Source organism: Eucalyptus grandis, chromosome 1 (assembly GCF_016545825.1).
Source record: "Eucalyptus grandis isolate ANBG69807.140 chromosome 1, ASM1654582v1, whole genome shotgun sequence".
Lineage (NCBI taxonomy): Eukaryota > Viridiplantae > Streptophyta > Magnoliopsida > Myrtales > Myrtaceae > Eucalyptus > Eucalyptus grandis.
In genome coordinates, this window is record NC_052612.1 from 46,043,859 (window position 1) to 46,067,606 (window position 23,748).

Genomic DNA, 23,748 nt, shown 5'->3' on the forward strand with positions numbered 1-23,748 from the left:
TCTCTCTCTCTCTCTCTCTCTCTCTCTCTCTCTCTCTCTCGTTACTTCAACTCTATTTTGTATTTGCTTTGTTCGTTTGATCCGCAGGGGATGCGAACTCGCAGCAGCCTTGACGTTCTCAATTCCTTGAGAACGTTGCGGATGGCAACGTGTACTTTCTTAACCTTCATGCGGGCCTCAGAGTTAAGGTCGGGTCCTGGTTTACAGGGCGAGCAGTGTTTGTATGTATATATATATGTGCACAGCCAACTATTGCGGCAAATGTCTGGTAATTGGAGAACGCGTGGGAGTACTCCTTGAAGCACAGCTTCGTGCAGATGTTCAGTATGGGTGCATTTGATAAACATTTTATTTCCGAAAATAATTTGTGCTCAAAACTACTTAATTTTGATTCTGTTTTTTGGATGAGTTTCTAAATATTTGAACGCTTTTGATAATTGCATAAAATTTTTATTCTTGAAATAGGAGAAACAAAATTGTGCTCGATACGACTTGATTTATTTTTTTTTGTGAATTTCTAAGTTTTTTTTTTTTCACTTTTTTCTTTATCTTATTTTTCCTCTTTTAGCCGGTCGCTAGACCTTGGCGATGGTGAACAACCTACCAAATACGAGAGTCGACAACCTTGCCAACCCCTAGAGAGGTTAACGTCACCCAACTTAGCCATTGTTGAACTTGGTCACCACTTAGAGGAGGAGGAAGAAGAAAAGAAAAAAATTGGCTTGATTCAAAATTTATTTTCAATGATGAAGAAATAACATTTTTCTATTTTTTAATTTTGTTCCAAATTTATTCCTAAGTCATTGATTTGTTCCTAATAATAAAAAAATAATTGACATTACCAAACGAATTTTTTTTTTCTTTTATTCTGGAGAATAAAATAACAGAATTAGCTAAGAATTGACCGGTTATCAAATACGGCCTCCACAAATGTTTTAATCTCGAGAAGAGATGGAAAAGGGTGACGAACCAAAGTCGCTATATTGATTATTTTAGCGAAAACCTCTCCAGATGGGCGGGCCTAGGCAGGATGGCTTCAAGAGGTTCAGGCCCAAACAGGCCCGGCCCGAGCCCGCCCAACGTGCGTATCTTCGGTATTTGGACATCTTCTTTTCTTTCTCCAATTCCCACGCACGTTACCTTAGTCAACCATTATGACCATAGGACCACAATTTTTTTCCTGCCTTTGGATACTAAGCCTGGAAAGGAGGCGGGGCGATAATCGCGACCTAGCCGCTAGGATCGCGATTCAAGGCAATACTCAAATCAATCTGGATCGACAATGATGGCACAAAGCATCGAGCAAGATCGATTTGAAGCTTTCTGGTCAAGAATCACCATGGCCATCCGCCAAAAGGACTCGAAAAGGCAGCAAAATGAGCGGTCAACTTTTTGGCTGCCCCTTAGCAATGAATAGTCAACGTTTTCAACTTACGTAATTCACGCGACCTCGCGCACTTTCCAAGTCGCACCATTACGAGATCTAATGTTTTATACGAAAGGGCAAATGGGTTGCTGTGAAAGAAACTAAACTTTCCATCTATTGTTCATTCTAGCAGAAAATATTACGGTTAATATTACGAAAAAACTTAAACTAGCATATCTGTGACGAATTCACCTAAAACTAATTTTTTTACCGTCAAAAACTCTAAACTAATACACCAATAATAAATTTACCATCCGTTAGCTTTTACTAAATTCTATTGTCAAATTGCTAAGTTGGAGGGCACGTGGCAATTAATAGATGTATCGATTTGGAACTGTATCATCTGTTTGTCACAAATGTACCAATTTGTTATTTTTTATAAAATTAACGAAAAGTAAATTTATCATAAATATACCAATTTAAGGTTTTAGTTTTATGTAAATTTATCACAGGTGTATCAATTTAAGGTTTTTTGTGGTATTAACCCAAAATATATATTTCACTATTGTTATTTTTCTATAGGATTGACTTTGTTTATTGAGATTTATATGACTAAAGGTGAAAAAGCGTACATAACGCATGTCCTTTGATGTTATACATTCTTGGGAGGTGGTGAGTATCAATACCTCAAACTGAAATTTTAATTTTGTTTATTATTAAATATAAATTTTAACCTTCTTGAGTTACTTGATGGTAGAATCCAAGTAGATCTACTAGGAGAAAGAAAATGCCATCAATTACCTATAGTTTGATTCAATTACAACAACAAAAGCTTGATGGATACAAACTTGAAACGCAACATTTTTATGAATAACAAGCGAAACACGATAGACCCTGGGGCCTTTCTCTTTTGGTACACCACATTAATATTCTTAAAAAACGAGTCAAAAGATTGTATACCAAGACATTCTAGAAATTTCATGTCCGTGAAACATCAATGACTTGGGTAATATCTAATGGGGAATAGTATTAAAATGGACATCAATATGTTCCCATAAAACTGAGTTCGAATCATTAACTAGGAAGCCCGTGTGATTACGCAGGGCGTTTATGCAGCGTGTGCTCGCTTGTCTTCGCGTACAGCACACAAACGCAATATGCTCCCATAAGATAATCGATCCCCATGATTGCTCATGATTCACATCATTGCATGAGAAATGATGGATCGTGTACTTTGACTAGCCCGATGCAGCAGCAACAGGCATCAACGTCGACAGAAGCGCGACATCATTCGGCTTTTCTTCGAAATCGGAACGCCCTAAGATTAGTGTTTTTTCTAAGGGCCTCGTGTCTCCTCTTTTCCACGCACTAGCGCAGCATCCCAGGGCAAAAGAAAGACGGGAGGGATGATGATTGATGATGACCGGGATGATGATGATGATGAAACGGACGATGATGCAGATCATTGCGAGCCACTGCAATTGATAATGAAGAAAAAAAGCATGACATATTCTCAATCATGATGTTTCCGGGAGGGAACAAGATGATCCCTCTGATTCCCAAGTTGCGTGCCTCGGTTAATCGAATGTGTCTTTTCTTGCCCTAATCTTGGCAATCGTAAAATAATCATCCGAGTTGTCTTTCCTCATTCATATATCCGTATGCTTTTTCTCATAAACTGAAGTATTAGGTTAGGTTGGATTAACTTATTTGATACACACAAACCGTCTCATCCACGTGCATCGAGTAAGACTCCACTCATAGTATGAGTTCATACAGCCGCTTCGACACCCAAAAATAAAGAAAAACAAGCAATATTGTACTTTTGACATGAATTTTGCCAAATCTAAATCGAGCACTTAACCATTCAGTCAATTCGTTGAGATTATAAATCTACACTTCGAGATGCTCCTTACTTTCAAGGTTATGTAAGATAATGTCTAGCGACCTTATGATGGAGTTTGGACGAGTATCGATCTCTTCGATAGGAGGGTCCGACTCCACCGAAGTCATAGATGCGATCCCATCTCTTGCCTCCTCCCGGCCAAGGGGGAAATCCTCCGTGACTTCAATAATTGCGAATGATCCCAAAAGCAATGGCATATCTCTGACCATTGCGGGTCATGTGATATGGACTCGTAGCCCTTGGTCCATATGCGTGATTTCATTCACGACTTTATTACAAAGGAAAAGTTAAGCCACGCGCAGGGGACCACCGACATACGCCTACTTTTCTCTCCCCCATTCTTCAGTCTTAGTCCCCTAATCTACTAGATAAAGCAGACAGCGCTATAAATAAGACATGAGAAATCATAGGTTAAATTATTGATAGATAGATATTATTCGAACTTCATATATGGAACGTTCATCATACATGTCAATTTGTCACCGTAGGACGACCTTTTTGTTGTAGCTATTGCTTAAGTTCTCGCGATTTAAAGTAAACAAAGCTATAGTTTAGAGCATTTCATCTACGTCGTATGTGTTGAAATGGTTTATTGATCTTTGTTTTTGCATTTGTCCGCTTGCTAGAGAACTAAACATGATAGGATATAATTTTAAGAGAAATACTTTTGATTTTTCCCTGGTATGATAGGAATATAAATTCATTCAATCCAATTAGTAATGTGAGTGGATCTGGAATTGGGATCAGCCAAAATTATGTTAACCTAGTTTTATTTGTCAGGGAGGCATCGGATGCTGCTATTGCCAATTCATTGACCTTCCAAGTTGCGCTATGGAGGAAAATAAAAAGAAGAGATGCATTGATGGAAAGCTGCTCAAAAGAGCTATGAAAAGAAGTTCACCCTTTTCATTTCAGGTGAAAGAACAAGTTGCCTAGTTACGAAGTTATCAAGTATAAAAGCTGCCGCAGTATGAAACACAAGATGTTTTTTTTATAATCTATGGTATGACTGAGATTCGAGGATCACTCAAATCAATTTGATTTGTGATACCATTTTAACCAATATTAATAAATTATCAACGCAAAAGATTACGAAAGTCCTCGCTTTTCTTATGTTATTAGATTCAACCCTTACCAAAAATATCTGATTAATTTATAGAAATTACGACTTAAAACTGCTCGAGAAATGGATCAATCGAGATACATTGAGCCTGTCCTAAAGACGATCCAATCGCTGAATTGCGTGATTTGAAAAGAGCCTCGAAAAGGATAATATTTTTAATTGAGTCGTGTAATTTACTCTCATTTTCTTGGCACGTAAAAACTTTCCTCGGAATAGTAAAAGTTGCCCGCTTTGTCTGCCCAAAATAAGAGCCAACCCTAGGAAATGGAGTAAAAAAAAAAGGAGAGTCAGCTTTTGGTCAACTTGGGCCAATTGATGTCGTGTACCAATGGCTGAGTTACACGTGCGCACGTTGCTGGTTAGTTGAAGGGTTTGAGCATTCATTATTATCCCATGCTAATCGTGTCAAAAGGAATAAACAGAACAGGAATGATTCTAACTATACGGAAAAACAAAGTCTACAACAGATTGATTTGCTAAATAAGGGGATGAGTTCTGTTGAATATAGTAAACTCAATGAAATAATCATTAATGAAATGTCATATTCATGAGCTCATTCAATTTTCCAGATCAATCTTAAATATATATATAACAAATTTCTATAGATGATCTATATAAACACAAAAAATAGGCCTTGTCGCTATCATCGTCATCACCAAGAGAATGGTCAAACTAATTCCATCGGCTTGATTGTTTGATTGGTCCTTTCTCTGCTCAATATTCATTACTCTATTTATCAGCTAGGTGATTTATTTTTTATAATACTCAAAAAAATTCTCAGCCATTTGATTAATTATCGTCTGCTAGCTTATATGATGATACGGCTCTTATTTGGCGACATGCAATAATGCAGTAGCAACATTGCGCATGATTCATGATCATGAGCCCATCAACCTATCAGCCCCAAATCAATAGATAGACAAGTCACCTCACCACTCCCTTGAAGGGAAAAAAAAAAACCACTATTGGCTTAATCATGAGAAGTAAGTCACGTTTGCTGCCTTGTGCTCGTTTCCATTAATCATCCATAAGGACATATACCATATATTATTAATTCACTTTTCCATAAAATGCATTGACAATTTTTTTCTGCACCAAGCAAAATAAACATTAAAATATCTCGTATTGTTATCTAACCATTTAAGTTTCATAACAATTTATTCATGCGCTTGACTTTACTTAATTCAATTTCTTTCATTAGACCAGCTAATTTTTGCTCAAAAACAAAAGTCTCAAGCTACAAAACCTATATTTTTCGTCATTCTCTTTAAAATAGACATTGCTCTTCAATTTAACATAATAGTTAGGTGGAACTTTATTAGGAGAGACTTGCATATTTAATGGATCTCTTACGAGAAAATACATCATACCTAAGACTTGGCAGTTTCGAGACTTGGTACAAGAAAAAAAATACATCGCAGTTATACGTGCAACTTGGCATGTTTCGGTCCCACCAAGTTCAAATCTCTCTCTGTCCCCATCTCTCTCTTAAGTGTACAAAACGTGGTCGTGTATAATCATGTAGATTCACGTGTGTTCGCCAATGCGGATAGCCTTGGACCATCTCTGTCCTCGTTTACTAGGACTAGGCAATAAAAATGAACATAAAAGCGCACTCGCGTGAAGGTGTGCGTGGATTGGAATGAACTAACAATTAGGTTTCTCCTTCCAAAACCTGAAAGCCTTCATCATATTTGCTGCGTTCTCTCTCTTTGGCGTCGATCAGATGGAGCTGGGTCTGAGCTTGGGAGATGCGCCGTTTCTTGAGAAGGAAGACTTAGGGTTTCATCTTGGGTTGGGAAGCAGCTTCTGTGGACGGCCCAAGGAAGCAAGAGATCACGGCTGTGGCGATGTTGAGGATAAGAGTAAGCGGCCGAGAGACGCCGTGGCTCTTCAGCTTCATCTCTTTCCTTCTCGAAGCCCGTCTTTGCTTCCTCAGCTCAACGATAATAACGGTAAGCTCCTGTTTTCGCTGATTTTCTACTTCGTGATGCTTTGAGATTTGAGCTTTTGCACGAGATGGATCAAAACTAGAAACTCAAAACAGGAAGTTTCGACGTTGTCTATATAGCCTAGTGATAACATAGAACCTTGTTTATTTTGTTTCTTTCCTCCTGTCTTTCGTTGGCCACTTCGATATTTGCACGAAGGAAACCTGTTCGAAAAAGGGATCAATCACTTCACTTGATTCCATATGAAAGAATATGGAAAGGGCTTCACCAGATAATCCTATCATCCGATTCTGGCTCATCTTCAAATGACTGATGTGATGATCTTTTTGTCCATTGCTTTCTTTATTAATTACTTTTCCGCTGCTCGTATGACTATTTCAGTGTTGCGAACGTATCATCGAATCCCTTCGCCAATTCTTAGCCTGGGGATTGGAGTTTCTGTCTTTTCGTTATCCCCTAACTTTTCACATAAGTTCAGCAAATTCATCGTCTGTTTCGGCCATGTAATAAAGTCCGAGAACTCTTCTCTCGATGTATTCGAGCAAAACACAACTAAAAACAGGTCATGGTACCTTCACAGGCGATTCTTCAGATGGGCTAGCCGAAGGGAAGTGGTTGCCGAGCCGGTTGCTGGCGACTGCGGCGGCGGCAAAGACCGAGTTGGTGGATGCTGGGGCGGAGCGGCTGTCTTCCCCGAACAGCGGCACATCTTCGTTTCATCAGCTGGAGTTCAGATCGGGCTCAGGCGGAAGGAGCAAGACGGTCGACGCCTTGTCGTTGGAAGGCGACAACGAGAGGGCGTGTTCCAAAGGCAGCGATGAATATGATGAAGACAACGGTTTGGCTCGGAAGAAGCTCAGGCTCTCCAAGGAACAGTCTGCTTTTCTTGAAGAGAGCTTCAAGGAACACCATACCCTTAATCCTGTAAGTGTAATAATATGCAGAAGAGATTGAAGCGGCGTAGAACTATAAATTATTCAGTTCTTGGATTACGCACAACTCCTTTTTGCGCGCGCGCAAACTGTTGATCTCGTGACTAATAAATTTTACCCCAACTTACTTATGCTTACGTACATAGTGGGATTAACTTTTACTTCTGTAAATGAAAACTTCCACCTATCGTGACATAAATCATGTATTGATATGTTCTTAAAATGAATGGTTAATATACATATTAGCAAATGTGTGCATGCGTTGCGTGCGTGCAATAAATTGGTAGTCATTAAATACTTTAAAAAATTACGGATGTGAAAAAATTTATTCTTGGAAAGAAAGAAAGAAAGAATTACGACGTTTTAAAATTATTTTTCAGAAGGTTGTTGGAGGATAGAAAATATTCAAACTATAATACTCAAAAACGCAAAAGATAAAATTTTAAAAAATAATAATAATTTAATCGTCCATGGACACAATATTTGTTAGAAGGTATAAGTGCATTGAAAATCTTAAAATTTGTAAAGAAAGTACAATTTAGCCCTAAAACTTTTAAAAAGAACAATTAAAATATATAACTTGTCCAAAAATAAACTTTCAAAAAGTGCAACTAAATCATAAAATTTGTCAAATTAATCCAATCAAATCTTTATGATGATTGCACTTTTTGAAAGTTTTAAAACTCAATTGCATTTTAGTAACACACTTTAGGATTTGATAACATTTTTTTTTAAGTTTTAGAACTCGACAATACTTTCGTAACAAGTTTTTGAACATCTATTTATAGAAAAGGCAATTAAGGATATTTCTCCATTTGTAGATCAAGCAATTAAGGATATTTAGGAAAAGAAAAAATCCCTTAAAAGTAGGAGGCTTTCTTTTGTTTTATATAATAGAATAGATAATTAAGACTTGCGAAAGATCCTATCCATAGTTTAAATACCATGCTCCTGGAATTATGAAAACAGTATAGCATTTTATCATTGCTTGAGAAGGACAAGGGATTTGGTAAATAATAATGCTGAGGGTATACTAAGAATTTGCCCAAAAAGATCATGACAAGCTCTTAACATACACAGCAGTACTCTATAATAATATTCTTCAAAAGGTTAGTAACCAAAAATTGAGAATATACAGTGATAAAGCGACTAGCTTACTGTTAAGATGAAATGTAATTCGGACTCTTTGATGACTATGCTCCTCGTGAGTTCACGAAATGCGCGACAACGAAATACTGGCAAATGCAAAGAGATAGTACTGCACACTCGACGTATGAGGCCCAAACGAAACACATTTTCAACATATGTACCATTTCGGGTTTCATTTCCACCGTACCTGCACTAATGTTCTTGTTTCTTCTTCTGGGCTAACCTTGTTCTCTGTAAATGCGCAGAAAGAAAAGCTTGCATTGGCAAGACAGCTGAATCTGCGCCCTCGCCAAGTAGAAGTGTGGTTTCAGAACAGAAGAGCAAGGTGAAAATATTTCTGCAATTCTAGCACAGGACATATCTGATTCTACATGTCTCATGCTGGAGCTGAGACACTAGGGCATGCATTATCCATATATGGAGAGCTTATCAACTCTTATCACATAATTCACGATGATCCAAACTGAGAACTGCATCAAATATCACTGTACGGTGTATGTTAACAAGTTCAATTTTCAAAACTCTGATAAAATCGTGACCTCGACAAGAAAAGTCTAAATATTTCTTTTTTTGGTTGCTTAAAAGGAATCACAGAGCAGATTGTGACGTATTTTATGTAATTCACGTGTATCGTCAGGACGAAGCTGAAGCAAACGGAGGTGGATTGCGAGCACTTGAAGAGATGCTGCGAGAGACTGACAGAAGAGAACAAGAGGCTGCACAAGGAGCTTCAAGAACTCAGGGCTCTCAAGTCCTCCCACCATTACTCGTTCATGAAACATCCGGTTCCAGCCACCACTCTCTCCATGTGCCCCTCCTGCGAGCGCATCTCCACCTCCACTGCCGCCGCCACTAACATGAATAAAATGCCTGCTCCATCGTCATCATTAACGTCGGCTAATCCTAGAACAGCCTTAATCCACCAGCCTCTCCCGAATAATACGCAGGCTCAAGCTGCTTCCTGATGCATTAGCAATGGGCACGCTGTTCTCTTCTCCTCTCTTGTAAATGACATTCAGGCTTCTCTTCACCATTTTAACTTTGGTCTTGTTCAATCAGCTCTATCTTCCTTTGTCTCAGATTTAAGTTGCTCTATTTTTCCTTATTAACTATATAGACGTATAGATTTCGACATGGCCACGAACCAATGTCTGATGATTTTTCTAGGAAAGATTGATGTATTATATATTTTTTGATTGATTGTTCACGTTGTTTTTGTGAATCCAGTATATATATAGGAAGCTAAACATCATGCACGAGTGGCAGTTTTGTGCTCGAGATCTGCTTCTTCGGCATTGTTGCTTGTGAAAAGCGATGTGTTTTCAGGAAAATAAATATAGGATAGATCCGTATATGAAGTATATGTCCAACGGTGCCAATTACAGTGCATGAACCACAAGGGAATTTAAAGCCTGTATTTTTTGCCAGTACCAAAACAAACGACGTATATATTATAAAATGCAGTTGGATCGATATAGCAAAATAAGTCCGTACAAATATTCTCGGATTCCTCCTTAATGCGACATGAGTAGAAAAACATATAGAGGATTAGCGTTCATGGTGATTTAGGGTAGCTAATCCACGACGTCCTTGCAAAGTACTGCATTTAGTGGACTAAGCTTCGTCCTTTTACCCGCATGTTGTTCTTGCACATACTTTCCTTATATTCCCACTAATAATAAGAATTTCCAGCCTTATTTACTGTTGGACAGAGAAGAAAGAAAAATCTTGAGTTGACCATAGTAACTCGACATTTGACCGCTGCAACCCTCTATATCATTACGATCTTGAATGGTTCTTGAATATTATGGTGAGGATTGAATCATTGGACTTGCATCTTATCTTATCCTTAACTGAGCTTGATTGCCAAGCAGACTTCAAGAACCCTAGACCCACATCGTAAGTCCTTTTTCCTCCCTCAAACATGAGCGGGTCGCTCTCATCGGCAATAGATTCCAAAAGTCCGAATGATCGAAACCGACTTGCAGTCACTGATCCTATGGTTGCGCTCAAATGATGTAAATTGCTTGGGACTAATAAACAGAGAAGGTTTTCCAAATATTAGTCACTTTTCCTTTGGCTGACGGTAAGCTTATTTGGAAATCATCGATCATCTCACTGTATAGTCATTAGGGAGAACGGTCCACCTTCGCTCCTCTAAACACCGAATAACTCTAAGAGCGACGACATGACTGTCAAGTTGCTGTTAAATATCACGCTAGCATCCAATATGACTATGGAACGACCTTGACAATTTAAAAGAAAAATAAATAAATAAATATCTCCCGAAAGTCCAAGAAAGAAGGTAAGGAAACAACCGGACCTCTTTGGTAGTAAGACTATGGAGGCACCGAGAGCCGATCTCATCAGACAATTAGCCCGATTGGACGGACGCTAGATTAACGCAACAACATCGCTATCCAACACTCCACAAAAGGACTAACTTAGATGAACAACCACATGGTTCGGCCGGAGATTAACGAGGAAAAGAATAAGCCCATGGACCATGGAGGAAGGAACCATTATTCACTAGCAGCTCAAGAATTCGCGGCGGTACCAACCTCTATTGTTGGTCAAACCTAACTCTTAAGACAACCGTTGATTGCGCAGGTTTTCACGCGACAGTAGACATTTCACAGGTTGTGCAAAATGCCTGTGGATGGAGGAAACGATCTGGGAACGCTTTTCCACTGCACGTGAGGAACCCACCACTGTGCAATGGCCCTCGGTCAAACTGAGTTGTTGGAAAACTCTTCCTGCCATGCGAAGATTCGAAATGAGAGGAAAGGTGAGCTAGAACAAGGTAGCAGCTGCTCATCAGAAAGAAGAACTGCTAGGGCTAAAGCGTCCATTATTTTCGCCTTTTCCACTTTCCAGACATGAGTATGCGAATCTCGCTTTCGATGCCTATGTTTAGTCACGATGTAATAATTGCGCTTTTTAGGAGAAAATTATTGCGTACGGCCTAGAGGTCAGCTAATGCGAGGGACTTTGGAGCAATCCGGCCATTTTGGATACGCGACCCAGATTTTCTCAAACTGTTGAATCACATGAATCAAGTAGAATCAGTGCCAAGACGGCCGCCACTGCCGTTCTATTGATCAACGACCGATAGTAGTCATTGAAATTCAGTAAAGTTTTCAATTGAACCACAATACTTTGATTTCAATTTTCAACGATAAGTCTTTTCGTTCGATGCGCTTTGAGCAGGATCCGGTCATTTTGCTCCTGCAAAATGTTGACACGGCGGACGCATGGTCAAATTTCTGCATGTCGGATCAATCGCCAAGTGGGCATCGTGATTTGCGTTTGATTGGATTCCCCGCCAAAACGCTACGATTGGAGAAGAAGTTGAAGTTTATTGCATCATGCCATTGGAATAAAAGCTCGTGACAGGATCGCAAATTCAACTCTCGAGGGCCAAAAGACCCTTTAATTTTTTTTTCTTAGAATTCATTAATTTTTCTATTTACATTATCAACCCAATTACTATAACAGCACAGACATGAAAAAGATTGGACCGGCTAAACAAGTCTCTCGATTCCCAAAATGACTCATGTGGCCCACAGCGGGCCGTCAAATTAGAGCTCGACACATAAATTCATCTAAGTTTTTAATTTCTATTGACCGTACTTTTTTTTTTTGGAGCAAATATTGACCGTACTTTGAGATACCTTTTCTTAGTTTAGTATCGAAGAACAGGAACCATACACTTGTCATTCTCGAGATAAAGAACAGCCAAACGCCATAGCAGGACAACTTAACCGACACAATCAACGCTGACACTGTCCCTTTCCCGCAATCAAGTGTCAGAAATGGCGGTCAAACCGTCCCATGTGATCCCGTGACAAAGTGCTTCACTTTAAACCTAAAACCAAATACGAGAATTTCATCATTTACTAACCATCGCGAAAGACAGGACCAGTCGGTCACCTTCGTCGCGCAAAAGGAACCCTTTTGACCGGGAGTTGCTTCAGGAGGAAGAATACGTGATGACATGCAAGGGAAAAGTTCGAGAGGAGATCTGCATTTTATATTTGCCGGCGTGAAAAGGGAATTCTAGAGAACATCATGCTGAATGGGCGGGGAGCATCTTCCACGTGAATTACGATCGGATCTTGAAGCAGGAGTTGATTTGTCCAGTTTGCAATGCGTTACGCAATTACATGTGGCCGCAGCACCGCAAGCCGAGGATGATGCAGAATAAAGAGAATGTATGTTATCTGGATCTAACGTGCCATGAAAACAGCAGCAACGTTGAATAAAAAAAGGTTCATAGAAATTGATCGTTCTCGATGACTTCGACTAGATGGGTGCAAAGTGCAAATGCAGCAAAAGAAATTTGTACTCTCATGGTGGACCCAGTTTCATCTTTCTTACAGTATCATCCTTCATGAGTTCTCTTCCGAAAACAAGAACATAATTCTAGACAGTTGTAAAGAGTAACATTGCTATAGAGACCCATGCATGCAGCGAGGCGGCAGCATCAAAATATTGCTCAGCCCCAAAAATATATAGGTTTTTCGTTTGCTGAATCTATGAAATCTTTCATATGCATAACTTATGAACAAAATAGGACTTTGTTACATCAGGGATCACTCCATCCATCACCCTCCACTCTCTTAACAGGAGGGAAAAGAGAAGGGAAAAAGGAAGAACTTGCTTTCATGTAGCTATTCTCGTTCTTGCTCTCATCCGTCACCTTTTGGATGTGTAAATACCAAGACCGAAAGGAGTATTCATTTGTGCGTGGTAGTAATAAAAGAATTTAATTTCACCTCTGTAATATGTGCAGTTTCGAGACTGATCAGGGTCTCTTTTGCGGTTGCTACTTCTGGTTCAACTTCACCAGGAGTTCGGCATATAGAATCTCGTTCCATGCATCGGGCACACCAGGGAGGCACCAGTGGCTGCAATCTTGGAATCTCAGCGGCGATCTCCTCTCCACATCCGTCAAATGTTGTTTCCGATAGATCGACGGGTGGCCGTCTTTCCTATAATCCGTCATTTTGGTGACGTTCAGGTAATTGACGTGCGTTTTCATCCCTCTAAACACCTTCTCCAACACAATCATCTTCGGAGGATATTGTCGAAGGTACGTGTCATTCTTGATGGGCTGAGTCTCGTGGTCACATTGACCGCCCGAATTCCATTGTCCACCACTGCACAGAGAGAAGAGGACTAAGTTAAAGATTGAGCTTTTAAGCTGATAAGATGAAAAAACGCACTAAAGCCCCAAATGAAGCAGCTTCAAGGAAGATGATTAGATAACCGATGAATGAGCTTTGGTGCTTCGACATACAAGTTTAATGTCCAATTGAGGTGATTGGGTTTTATTTAGTAATGCTAGAGATACTAAAATTGGACTTCAAAATTAGTTCACTGAACAATGGGATAGCCTGTATAAGTAAACCAATGTTGAGAATCAATCTCGGAAACTCTAGCATTATTCGAACACTAGACAAACATTAAAACCTTTCAGGCTAAAGATCAGTTTCACAAAAGCATCGGCAACATTAAATTATGAACACTACATACTTTTTAACAATTTTAGAATCAGATGACGAATCTATTACCTTAGATATACATTCAACCATTGCTCATTAAGCACTAATTCATATAAACTTGTGGATAGATTGTTTGGGGGCTTGCAGAAACACAATTGTCCCACAAATTGACAATCTCGAATCCTTGGAGCAACATCTTCCGCATCAACTTTGTTAATGACACTACACACACAAACAATGCACGCCCACACAGAGAGAGCAATTAAAGAGCAATCTTAGCATACCTAAAATGGGAGTCAGAGTATCCTCTGAAGAATACGATAGACTTCATGGGGTTTACATTGGCATCGACCCACCTCCCCCATGTTGTAAGAGCTTTCCGGAATGCCTCAAAACATTTAATTCACCATACACATGGCTACCTTCTTGATAATAGTCTTTCCTGAAACATTTCAATCATTCATTCAGATTATCCAAACGATGGTAACAATGATCTCTTCTTCCATATGAAACAAAACATCACCAATGAAATGATATCTATCTACCACATCCATGGTCAAACAAATGGCATACCCTTTGGAAGTTTTATCATGAGTCCACCAGTGACCGGTGTTGAAGATTATGATGTCCGCATCTTTATACTGATCAGATGACCTTCCTACCAAATCTAACCTAAGTGTTTCCTTTTTAGATCCATTCTTGTCGGGCATTTCCCATTCTCGAACCAAAAACGGGGACACAAAGAACTCCACCGTGAAGTCGTAGTCCTACCAAATAGCACCACCAAAGCATTAGCGATAAGGCTAAAATTGACGCGTATTGAGCAAGAGGGATGCGAATTCAGGTCATATGAAAAGGAGAACAATTCGATAACCTACTTTGAATACGAAGGAGTAGGATGCTTCCCCGCGAAAGTGCTGTCTGCCACTGGCTTCATAGACTTTCTTGTGATCTTTCACAGCGCCTCGCAGGATGCAAACCAGCGATTCCCACATATTCCGGTTCAAGGAATCACCAACGAAAACCAGCCGCTTCCCTCTCAACAATTCGATCATGTGCCTCGCATTCAACCTGATCATTCACAACCTTCTCACATCAACATAGAATTGCACAATCTCCAACAACACGGGACAATGCACGTAGCACCACATCAAAAATGGTAAAGCCGTGTTCGGAAGAAGGAAGGTTTAAAAACGATTGAAGGAAAAAAAAAAAAAAAAAAAAAAAGCTTGACGATCTTCAGTTACCTATTTGCATGGCCAAGCAAAACTTAAGTTTTGAAAACTACTAGATCGAGATATAAAAGATCGAGATACACCCAATCTCAACCGAAAGAGTTTTAGAACACAATTAAAAAATAAAAAACAAACTTTTCTTCTTGGTTTCAGATTTGACCTAGAAAAGGGCAACAACAACAACAACAACAGAGATGAAAAAACAGAGTGGACACTCCCCAGAAGCACGCACATAATTGGAAGGAAAAAAAAAAAAAAAAAACAATACCCACATTCCAAAGAGTAGATCCACCATTAATTATTTGGTTTCTAGCTAAAGCAAGAGGCACAATGAAATCGCCCGAACAATCATGGTAAAATTCAAATCAACCTCAAACGCAGTCATACCTTGGCAGATTGCAACCCTTAGGCCTCCATCTGTACTTCTGATAATCCTTGTCAGGCCTCCCATTGAGTATGCAGTTGAATTGCTCGTCGATCAGCGAGCACGAGCCCGGCTTGTAAAGTGGGTACGAATCGTCCTTCACCCACTCCCCGTCGAAGAAATCGCACTTCTTCAACGACTCGATCCAATCACCCGTCCCCTGCTTCGCCGACGTCCCTGAAACAGCGTCATTGCCCTGTTTTCTCAGCAGGGAGTTCGTGTAGTTCGGCTTGATTTGCTTCTCCCCGACAACCTGCGCTACCTTCGCGGTATCGTTCTTCGCTGGGGGAGCGAGTGGCTTCGCCGGGCTCTGGGTGCGATTAGCCGACGAACCCGGCGCGGCGACACTCGTCTGATTCTGCTTCGGAACTTCAGGCGTCGTCGGTTTCGGTGTTTCCAATTTTGCTGCGCTCTGCGTCGCGTTCTTCACTTCGTCTTGCTTCGGCGCTTCAAGGGCAGCCGAGCCCGACGAACTCAGAGTGATGTTTCGCGCAGGAGGCGGCTTCGCCGCGCTCGCAGTGGAAGCATTAGCGGTCTGATTCGGCCTAAAAATCGGATCTTTATCAGAATTCACCGGGACTCGAGTGCTGTTTCGCTCTTCCGGAGGTCGAGAAGCCGTGGCGTTCGATCCGGTTCGAACATTGTCCGAAGAGGGAGGAGGGGACGAGACGGCACCGCCGGCAGCGGCGCCATCCTCGTTGGGGAAGAAGTAAGAGAAGAGGGGAGAGGACTGAGATCTGTAAGAATCCGCGGCGGAGGCGGCGGTTGGGGTGGCGGTGGCGGTGGCGGGGGCGGTGGCGAAGATGTTGGAGAACCAGGGGGAGGAGGAGTCGGAGGAGGAGGAGGAGGAGGGGTTGAGGAGGAGGAAGAAGGTGAAGGCGACGAAGGCGAAGGTGAGGCCGTAGGCGAGGGCGGCAGTGCGCTTGGTGCGGAGGAGGGACCTGAGGTCGGAGTAGAAGAAGAAGAGGCCGCCCCCGCCGCCGATGGGGAGGTGGTGCTTGCTGGGGTCGGCCATGGAGGTCGACACCGCTCTGTTCCCCTCTCTCTCTCTCTGCTGTATCTTTCTTCCTCTGCTTTTCGCGTGGAGGCGAGGAAAAGAGAGACGCCCAGAAGAGGAAATGCGTTTCTGGGTATGAGTGCGCGTAGAGAGAGAAAGGGAGAGACGGCAAGAGAGAGAAAGTGGTGGGCTTGTGTGCTGTGCAGAGGGAGAGAGAATGTGAAGTGGGCGAAAGTGGGGAGGGACTGTGCAAGGGGGACACAGAGAGATTGCTGCGGACGGACGAAGACGCTCGTCAATGGAGTTTTGAAGAGGGAGGGGGGTTTTATGTCTTTGACCTTGGTGTTTGAGCGTAATACCGGGAATGCCACTGAAGCTTCACGTGACTCTTTTCTGTATTTTCAACGAAAGCTTGTTTTTAGAATTTTCCAGATAATCTTATTTTATCCCTCGAGGGGATCTTGTGCTTTAGGCCGGTGCTATCCGATCTAACCCACCTCCAGATTGTGGAATTTCAAAAGGCCGGCGTTATTTCCAATCTTTGCATAACTAAATCTAACTCAACATCTATCGGTTGAATTGCAATTGAAATTGGTAGTTCCGAATTTATTTACTTTTCTTTTATTATGAATTTTCTATATTTATATAGGAATCTACCTCTAATAATTAAAGATTTCGCATGTTTAACTTGTTGTTCATTGTAAATTTTCATGTATATTAAAGCCGCTTTATATTTCTTTTACCATATATTTCTTTTGTTGGTAGATATTACTTCCATAAAAATTTGTGACATTGAAAAGATAAAATTCTAAAAAAATCTAGTTTTTTCTATGTTGTTGATCAAGTTTATGGATAAATTGTTGTATGGATGAAGTTTAATTAAATCAACACATTGCATAAAGTAAGAAATTTTTTTTAAAATGCCAATGAAGATTGATTAACACCATCTTTGCTGAACTGTTTATAAAAAAAATATTAAAATATCCCATTATGCATAATGTTTTTAGTGAGTTCCAAGTTTTACATGCTCTGTATAAAAAGTATGTCATCAATATGGTAAGGAAAAAATGTGCCTTGGTGTCGTAAATTAAAAGACTTAATATATATTTTAAACTAATGAAATTAATAAAAAGTTCATCAAAAATGTGAGATTTTGAGATAAGAGCGACAAAAATTAAATAAGTTGTTATAAGATCAATGATAGAAAATAAACTTTCCAATTTTATACTATACCAAAAAAACGTATTTTTCCCTTACTTTTAGTAATATAATTTTACACAAAGCATATAGAACGTTGTAGGAATATATGATAACATACTTTTATTTAATAGCTAAAAAAAATATGGTTAATACTTAATAATGGTAATTATCCTAAATTGCATGAACACACTCGTCCCTGAGCAAGATATTAGCTTGATACAATTCGACATCCATCTTCTGTTTCCATTTTAAAGTACATGACCATATCTGTATTACACGAGTAAAGGACAAATAAAGCAATTGAATAGGAGATATGAATCAACCAAAGAGTTGGTCATAATTTTAATTTTTGAGAATTTCAATTTTGATTATCCACTATCTAATCTAGTTAAGAAGAATTTGAATTTCTCAAGTTTTCTTCCCTATCCTGTTGCTTGAAATTCTAGCACTAACTTCTGGAGAAGGTTAACATTTGTATAGCATCAGTACCGACTCATTCAATGGACACTATTTTCTATGGAAGAGTTCCCATTGGATCATTCATTACAACGCTAGCAACTAATGCACAAATATATATATATATGTGCATTCTTGAGTTTGCAATCGTTTCATTTGGGTTTGGTCAAAATTATTCGTATGACAGGGCATTAATTATAGTAGGATAGTCGTAGAAACTAAATGGCACAACCCATTATTTCCTTTCTAATGAGAGGATATTGAGGGCATGGGAAATGGAATTCCAAGGCTGCAAATCTCTCTAAATCAATTGGAGAATACAACTTCTTGTTGTGCCAGGAAAAAAAAAATATTTGGCTAGCATCATTGGTCAAATGTTCCATAATTGCTATGCCCAAAAGAGTATCGTTACATTAAAGTAATTCAACGTTTTCATAATTATCAAACTAGATGCAAAATAACGTGCATTTTCATGCAAAATCAATATATTTAACTAATGATTACGCCCAAGCAAATGAACATGCTCTCAAAGAATAAGTGGGCGTGCGAAGTCTTGCCATATTACATTGAAACAAAGTTATTATGATAGCTTCAATCGATAGCAAACGTAGTCATGAGCTATTTTTTGTTATTTGTAATAATTTGTCATTTTGTGATTTAACTGATATCACCAATAATAAACGATGCGTAGTATGTATCGAGTCTCCATATTAATTAAATAAGAGAAGTTTAATAAGCCTCTTGATTTTTTCCGTATGATGTAAATAACTAACACCTTTAAGAAATTTAGCAAAGAACGGAAAATTTTTAAAAAATAAAAAAAAAAAAAGAACACAAAAGCAAAATTCCGAAAAGGAGGAACTTTCAGTGGGAGTGGCAAAAATGGTAATTTGGGCAGGTCGGTCGCTCACTCGACGCGCTTCGCTTCTGCTGTTGCCACTTTGAAAGTTCAGCCAGCCAGAAGTGTAGTGTCTTCCGCTTCACCTTACCCGATGCTACAAAAAAAAAAAAGTGCTTCCTTTTTGACAAATCAGTTTAATAGCTTTCAGCGCGTTGGGGTCCACGTGTGTCGCGTGGCTCCCCGTCGTTTTTCCACTTTCACTTACCACAGGTACTCCGCGTACGTACTTACTCTCCCCCCACGCCGTCGCTTTTCGCGACGGACGAACATCACCCGCAAGCATGGGCCTCGCCTCACCCGATCACTCTCTCTCCCCTCCTCGGTAACCGTTTGAACGGTCGAATCGAAAATCATCCTCCCTAAATCCACCCTTTTTTTTTTTTTTACCCATTTTCACGCAAATACAATTTCATAAACATACAAGTGCCTGAACCACCGCTCTCAGCGGTGTAACGGGCTCAAGCTCTCTCCCCTCTTATGCAACTAGCTGAGCTTTCTCTCCCTCTCGAAGGAGAAATGTTCAAATCCCAAAAGTGACGTAATCATTCCCTCAGAATTTACCTGTCAACCGTCAGCTTACAGAGTTCCTGAATTACCAAAAAGAAAGAAAACAAAAATACAAGTGCTTGACACTGAGACAATAATGCGGAGTGAGTGAACACAATATCGATTAAAAGACAAAATAAACTTGTGGAGTGGATTAAATATAAATAAACCGTGAACCTATTTAACATTCATGTTATTTCAAATTTTACCATTCTAAACTTATTTATTATCCATTTATTGAATATAATTAATCTACGGAACAATTTGGCTCATTAAATAAGATTCAATGAAAAAACATTTGAACGAATAAATGGGTCTGTGATGGGCATAGTAATTGCGCACTACAATGTGAAGGGGTTGTGAAGCACCGTGGTTGGACAGCCCCGGGACGGCCAATGGGTGTTGTGGTCATTCCCGATGCAGCCACCAATAATTGCCGATGAATAAAACGAAAATGGCATTTTTTTGTGGCGGAGTTTAGAAGCAGATTTGAGATTAGAAAACAAGGAGATGCTAATCACACGACATACGACGAGACTAAGGTTGCATTAAGCGTCGGATAAATAAAAAATCTCGCATTAATGGCATCCCACCGACTACCTGTCCCTGCTGATCTCTTGCTTAATCACTACGGGGCACAGGGGAATTCCTGTCTAGATCCGAGATCAGTGGGCCCAAATAAATTGCGACCGTCGATCTGCTGGATCTGGGATCCGAATCCAGACAAAAATCTTCCACGCATGCGGAGGTGAATGCGGAGGAATGATACGGTGTAAATCAGCCGCATCCGTCGAGTATTTTGTAGAGTGACGTTTCCGCCATTGTAATTTAGGATGAATACCGTATCGTGGAATGTGCAAATTGACTAAAATATGTTAATCATTCTTTCAATCATTTGGGATGTGAGCTCTCGTGTTTTATTTAGTTTTTTTATTTATTGACTTCGTGTGTACATTCAATAAGCTTTTTTCCCCAAAATAACATGTTGTTGTTCTTAATGACGACTTCATTTTTTTCTTACCTTTTTAATCTTTTGATGGAACGAAAGGGTGAGAGGAGAAATTCAATCTTGATGGTTTCTCAGCAATACTATAGGAAATACATATAAGATGCTAAATGTCCAATTCAAATCTTCGATACTGTCGAAATGGCCAAATGATTTGAAAAGCTAGACAGATTTACTCGAAAAGATGAACTAGTTATTTTTAGCCCTATGTGCCCATTAGGTTTCAAATCTAAGATTAAGGAGGATGCGTTTGTTTCATTGAAAATTTCATGATAAATAAAAGTATTTTCCATGAAAATCATTCTTATGGAAAAATAGCTAGCTTTCATTTGTTTGATAATTAAGAAAAAGCGATTTTTTTTTTCTTGTCAAAAGGGAAATCATTTTCCTCCCAATCTAAGCTTCTTAATTTCAATTCATGGAAATCATTTGTTTGATAATTCTCCACCGCCATCCTTACCACTCTAATGCCTTGAATTGTAAAATAGAAGTTAAAGTAAGGATGAGCATGATTTTAAAGTAGAACTTGAAACTTAAAAATTGGGTCAATGGGAACTTGTCTAGCTTTGGGTTCAAATATATGTAGGGTAGGTTTAGATTCTAAAAATTGATGAATTTGTTTTGACGAATAGGTTCAAAATTCCATATTAGTAGAACCAGAAACTTGAAACTTGAAACTTATAGCTTGTAATAAGTTTTTGTATTTTTCTTGGTTTACGTCTTTATGCAATCCTACGGTATTCTATAGCATTTGATGGTGAGTGTATAATTTGGAACCATTAATCCGAACAAGTGGCGATTATTAAATATAATAATTTACTGCAATCGTTCAATTAATAATCTAAGTGAAACTTTGGTATATCTTATAACTCATAACAAGATAGGTTCTAGGTTTTCAATATATATAAGGTAGGATTCAAGTTCTAGAAAATGAAGAACTTGTCCCAATAGATTGATTCCAACTTTTGTGCAATTTGAAACCGCTCATCCTTAGGTCACTATACATGAGCCATAAAATTTAAGAAAATCGAAAGATAAAATATAAGATTCACTCTAACGGCTCAATCCAAACTTTTCGAATGAAATTAAAAACATTCCTATCAGGTCAATGGAAAAAGCAGAAGAAATCGAGTACAACCTGAGCAGATCCAACAGCTTTAATTGGACGAGTAGTTTTGAATAGAATTCCATGATTCGGAGAGACGTTGACCGTTGATTGGAAATTGACCCGATGGAATGTAACATTGGAGAAAGCGATAAGTCCTTTAAAATACGCACTCCACCTTATAAGATTGTTACCTGGATTCCCCTCCGAATAATAATTAAAAAAAAAGGAATTAACCGGGCCACCGCTCCCTAGATCTGATAATAAATTTATTTTTCGATTCTGCGCAATTTTCAAACCACGACATCTTTTTTACCACAAAGAAATCCGTACGATTTTGCGCGGACGCGTCGAGCCACACAAATCCAAGGGGCGCTGGTCTGTCGGTGACCCCATTTTCTTATTAATTTTATTTTGTTGTTTTAATTTAAGTGTCATAAAAAAATTGGATTCGAAATTTGACGGGCCCCACGACTCGACAGGGGTCGCGATAATGCGCCACGTGGGGTACCACCGAGCTCACGGGACCCACCGCCGAGCTGTACGGATGGCGGTGGAGAATTACACCTTTTTTTTTTGGTGGAGAAGTACACCTTGCACAGTCAAATTTTCACCTGTGTCTGTTACACAAAAGTCAATTTTTCAGAGTAAAATTAGTTTTGGTGGGTTTTTGGGTTTTTTGAGCCAAGCTGAAAGAAACCCTTTTGAATTTTTTAGCCAGGAGGACAGTGATTACCTTTCAAATGCGGATAATTGGAGATTGAGGAATGCTACGGCACAGTCAATTTGTCATCTTTGTTTATTACGAATGCTGGAAGATTCAAAGCTAGGGTTTAACATAAAGACCGCCGACATACGTTTTCGAAATTAATGCGAAAGGGCAGGAAGTAGAACTAAAACATTCTGTGAACGTCAGTGAAGTATTGGAACCATTCTACTTTTATAGCCACCCTAAGTGTCTAGCAAATTCTCCTCATGACAACGAAGTTGCTGATGTAAAAAGCGACACTTACATCGGAACATATAGCTAGCCGACAATTTAGTGTTCATGAAAAAGGATAATTTTTCAGGAAAATAATTAATTTTTATTCATTTAAAATGAAATGTTGGTTTTTCTCGATCTAAACTTATTATTTTGAATTAAAAAGATATTTTTAGAAAGTAATTAATGTTTCCTCATTCTAATGTTAAAAAACAATTTCCTCAAAATAAAATTCTCTCGAACCGATTTTGAGAGTCCATAAGGATGAATCTACTCCTGACTTTATTTAGAGAAAAGACGTGCCTCGACGAAATGGGTAGGGAAACATCGCTTTCGGCAATAATGGGATGCCAGAGAAAAAGCGGCCACAATCGGTGAGATCCGATCCGCGCCTTGCGAGATGTTGTTATGTTAGGAACGTCAAGGGGAAATGAATTGAAGATTGGTGTTAGTTTTGGACCGTCAAGTGAGTTGCGCAGTAAAGTCTCATTTCAGAAAATGGGTGACTGTTTTACGTCAAATCTCCACTTACAGTCATTTAATGCTCGTCGACGAAGTCCCCGTCGGAGGGTACCGATGAACAAGCGACCGGCGGAGTTTCCAAGAGGGAATGGCCAAGGAAGGGATTCTATTGGGTATCCGTTCGGTTTTGCAACTTGGTAGGACTTAAATGAAATAATAATGTAATTAGTTTATGAATTTTAATTTAATATGCAATGTGATTAATGAACTTTAACCTAAAGTGCAATATCGTCTTTGAATTTTTAATTTATTTAATATAGTCTATTGATTTTTTAACTAATATATGAAGTATATAGAAATGATTGATATGTCATTATATTAATCAAACTTCATAAAAAAACATTGAATAATTTTATATAATCAAGAGAAATTGAATATGTATCAAAATTTTAAAAATTATATCGAACAAATTAAATGTTTAGAGACGATATCGCATATT

At 39.2% G+C, this 23,748-nt stretch overlaps 2 protein-coding genes across 2 annotated transcripts; one reads left to right on the plus strand and one right to left on the minus strand.

Moving 5' to 3' along the window:
* The first annotated feature begins 5,958 nt into the window (after positions 1-5,958).
* LOC104445990 (homeobox-leucine zipper protein HOX11) lies at positions 5,959-9,635 on the plus strand. The gene is made up of 4 exons (XM_010059912.3): positions 5,959-6,350; positions 6,928-7,271; positions 8,674-8,753; positions 9,066-9,635. The coding sequence occupies exons 1-4, from the start codon at positions 6,122-6,124 to the stop codon at positions 9,391-9,393; spliced, it is 981 nt and encodes a 326-aa protein (XP_010058214.1). The 5' UTR covers positions 5,959-6,121; the 3' UTR covers positions 9,394-9,635.
* A 3,236-nt stretch (positions 9,636-12,871) lies between these two features.
* LOC104446001 (protein trichome birefringence) lies at positions 12,872-16,880 on the minus strand. The gene is given in 6 exon segments (XM_010059921.3): positions 12,872-13,590; positions 14,220-14,328; positions 14,331-14,377; positions 14,509-14,702; positions 14,814-15,006; positions 15,558-16,880. Coding segments are annotated over 6 exon segments (1,929 nt in total). The 5' UTR covers positions 16,610-16,880; the 3' UTR covers positions 12,872-13,256.
* Positions 16,881-23,748: the final 6,868 nt, after the last annotated feature.

Bases quoted from the DNA above. Each gene is read 5' to 3' on its own strand.
- LOC104445990 (XM_010059912.3), top strand. From the start codon at position 6,122: ATGGAGCTGGGTCTGAGCTTGGGAGATGCGCCGTTTCTTGAGAAGGAA. The intron at 6,351-6,927 runs GTAAGCTCCTGT...GTACCTTCACAG, and splicing joins TCAGCTCAACGATAATAACG to GCGATTCTTCAGATGGGCTA. The intron at 8,754-9,065 runs GTGAAAATATTT...GTGTATCGTCAG, and splicing joins TTTCAGAACAGAAGAGCAAG to GACGAAGCTGAAGCAAACGG.